General features: G+C 41.6%; 1 protein-coding gene and 1 non-coding gene across 2 annotated transcripts; one reads left to right on the top strand and one right to left on the bottom strand.

Annotated features, from left to right (window-relative positions):
• Positions 1–681: 681 nt before the first annotated feature.
• LOC138903974 (uncharacterized) lies at positions 682–1,525 on the bottom strand. Its single transcript, XM_070192532.1, has 2 exons — positions 1,134–1,525; positions 682–913 (listed from the first exon to the last, which is right to left on the bottom strand). Exons 1-2 carry the CDS (start codon positions 1,523–1,525, stop codon positions 682–684), a joined length of 624 nt encoding a protein of 207 aa, XP_070048633.1.
• Positions 1,526–2,195: 670 nt separating this feature from the next.
• LOC117280623 (small nucleolar RNA R71) lies at positions 2,196–2,299 on the top strand. Its single transcript, XR_004511160.2, has one exon. It is a non-coding gene; the product is annotated as a small nucleolar RNA R71 (small nucleolar RNA).
• Positions 2,300–2,722: the final 423 nt, after the last annotated feature.

Genomic DNA, 2,722 nt, shown 5'->3' with positions numbered 1-2,722 from the left:
TGAGTAAAAGCCCAAGGATTAAGTCGGGATCGAGTTCGGGGATCAACGGATGATAGTGGAATGAAACAAAAAATTCAGCATGTATCTTGCGCAGTGTCTGGTAAAATGCAAATAACGTTTCGCTCGGAACTCCATTTAGGCTCCACAATATATCGTTAGAAATATATCTAAAAGGGATACAACTTTTATGTTTTATACATTCCCAAATTCCCAACTTATACAACCCAAGTGCGCGACCAAGTGTGCGGTCACACACTGGGCGCGCACTTGGGGCAGAATGGTGTGCAAAGTGTGCGACCAGGTGCGCGGTCATGCATGTTCTGTCCGGAAAAAGTCCTATTTCGCTAAGAAAGCCAACACTTTAAATTGTGTCATGTCCCCATGACATACAAATAAAAAGAAAGAGGTAAGGACAACTTGCCTGAACATCTAGTCGGGGTTTGAATTGAAGTTGGGCTCCATCCCTCGCGCCCGAACTAATGCACACACCCATGCAGACAACTTCTTCTCGGCCTTCCTTGGATACACCCCACACTTATCATTTTCACTCGCCGTAGTCTTCTCTTTCTCGCCCTTCACTTTCCACACAACACTAGCGCTAGCTTCCCCCTTTTTACCTCTGTTTCTACACCCATCTCAAAAATCACAGTTTCCTTGCCCACTCTAAGCATGCTTTTTCTCTCATGTATATCTAATATTTGCTCTACCCGTTTCTAGGAATGGTCTTCCTAGGATGAGGGGGACCTCCTTGTTCCCTTCCATATTAACAACTATGAAATCCACAGGAAATACAAACTTATCTACCTGAACTAAGACATCTTCAACTATTCCCTCGGATATTAGAGTCGTTTGATCTGCTAGTTGCAAAGATATTGGTGCAGACCTTATCTTTCCAATCTCCTGCTCTAGTTTCCTATAAATAGATAGAGGTATTAAATTAATTAAGGCAACCAGAATCACATAGAGACTTATCAAAATTAGTAGTGCCTAAAGAGCAAGGTATGGTAAAACTCCCTGGATCTCCACACTTTTGTGGGTGTTTGTTTTGCAATATTGCACTGCAATGCTCTGTGAGCTTGACCCCTGAGGTCTCTTCTATTTTCCTCTTCTTTGTCAGAATCTCATTCAAGAACTTGGCATAAGCCGGCATTTGTGAGAGCACTTCTGTGAATGGTAGGTTTACATGAACCTGTTTCAGCACATCTAGAAATCTCTCAAACTGCTTGTCCAACTTTTCTCGACTCAACTTTTGGGGAAAAGGCAGTGCAGATATATGCTTGCTCTCATCATGTTCCTCCCTTCTTGATTTTTCTTCTTTCTTTTTCTCAGTTTTCATCGGGCCTTTATTCTTTTTATCCACATCACCCTTCAACTCCTTCTCACTTTCTTTTTCAAAGTTCAACTCATTTTGGATCGGGGTGGGATCTTTCAACACTTGCCGACTTATCTGAGTTACAACCATCACTATTTCTTTTGGATTTCTCTCAGTATCAGTGGGAAGTGTTCCTGGGGCTCTCTCCGACATTAGAGTAGTTAAGTGCCCAACCTATTTTTCCAGTCTTAGAAAAGACGTACTAAATTCTTTGATAGTTGTATCATGGGCATCAAGCCTCTCATCTGTCTTGATAATAAAGGTCTTCATAAGATCTTCCATGCTAGATTGATTCGACTGTGAGGAGTGATACTGTTGCCTCTACTGATTTTGAAAACTTGTAGCTCCTTGTTCTTGGAATCTAGGGTTGTTTTGTTGCCATGCATTTGCAGTACCCCCAGGTGAACTCCATGAAAAGCCGGGGTGCCTCTGACCCATTGCATTATAGTTTCCTACATCATTCACTTCCTCAGTTGAGGCTTGACACTCATGGATGGGATGTCCTCTTCCACATGTATCACAAGCTGAGTGGTGTACATTTTGCATCAAAGCTACAGTTAGCTTCCATATTTCTTTAGCCATAGCATCAAGTTGTACTTGCGAAGATGTAGTAGCATCAACTTGGTGAAGACCAGTTGATTTTCTTCTCTCCATACTCTCAGAGGGCCACTGATTAGCATCTTCGGATAATTCATCAAGAATTTTAACTATATCCTCTGGAGTCTTCTTCACAAAAGGGCCTCTGACTGCATTGCTCAAAGTTCTACGTGAGGCTGGTGTCAATCCATCCCAAAAATCCCGGAGTTGCATCCGGAGTTCAATTCCGCTATGTTGATACCTTCTAACTATCTCCTTAAACCTCTCCCATGCTTCAAAAATAGTTTCATTCTCTTTCTGGTAGAAGTTATGAATTTCTCTTCTAAACTTGCTCGTCTTGGCTGAGGAGAAATATTTATCAAGAAATTTTCTGGTCCTCCCATGTTCTAATTGATCCATTTGGCAAGATTCGAAGCTTCGCATCATCTTTAAGTGAAAAGGGGAATGACCTTAAATACACTGCATCTTGTGACACCCCATTATATTGAAAAGTGTTCATAATCTCCTCGAAGTCCATCAGATGCGTGTTTGGATCTTCGTTCATCTTCACTCTGAAAACGCAACTGCTTTGAATGGTTTGAAACAAATGTTGCTTTAACTCAAAATTATTGGCTGCAATTGGAGGTTGGTCTAACACTTGACAATCCTTGATTGTAGACTGGTCTGGCATAGTCACCCAATCTTCTACCAGGCCTTGATAGCGCATTCTCAAACTTGTCTTCAATCAAGGCTCGATTTAGATTGAATTTTTGA

The sequence above is a fragment of the Nicotiana tomentosiformis genome, unplaced genomic scaffold, assembly GCF_000390325.3.
Source record: "Nicotiana tomentosiformis unplaced genomic scaffold, ASM39032v3 Un00249, whole genome shotgun sequence".
In the NCBI taxonomy this organism is placed as follows: Eukaryota; Viridiplantae; Streptophyta; class Magnoliopsida; order Solanales; family Solanaceae; genus Nicotiana; species Nicotiana tomentosiformis.
The sequence above is the reverse complement of the archived record's forward strand: the minus strand, read 5'-3'. Positions and strand labels throughout refer to the sequence as shown.

Bases quoted from the DNA above. Each gene is read 5' to 3' on its own strand.
- LOC138903974 (XM_070192532.1), bottom strand. From the start codon at position 1,525: ATGTCGGAGAGAGCCCCAGGAACACTTCCCACTGATACTGAGAGAAAT. The intron at 914-1,133 runs GTTCTTGAATGA...ATCTATTTATAG, and splicing joins CAAATGCCGGCTTATGCCAA to GAAACTAGAGCAGGAGATTG.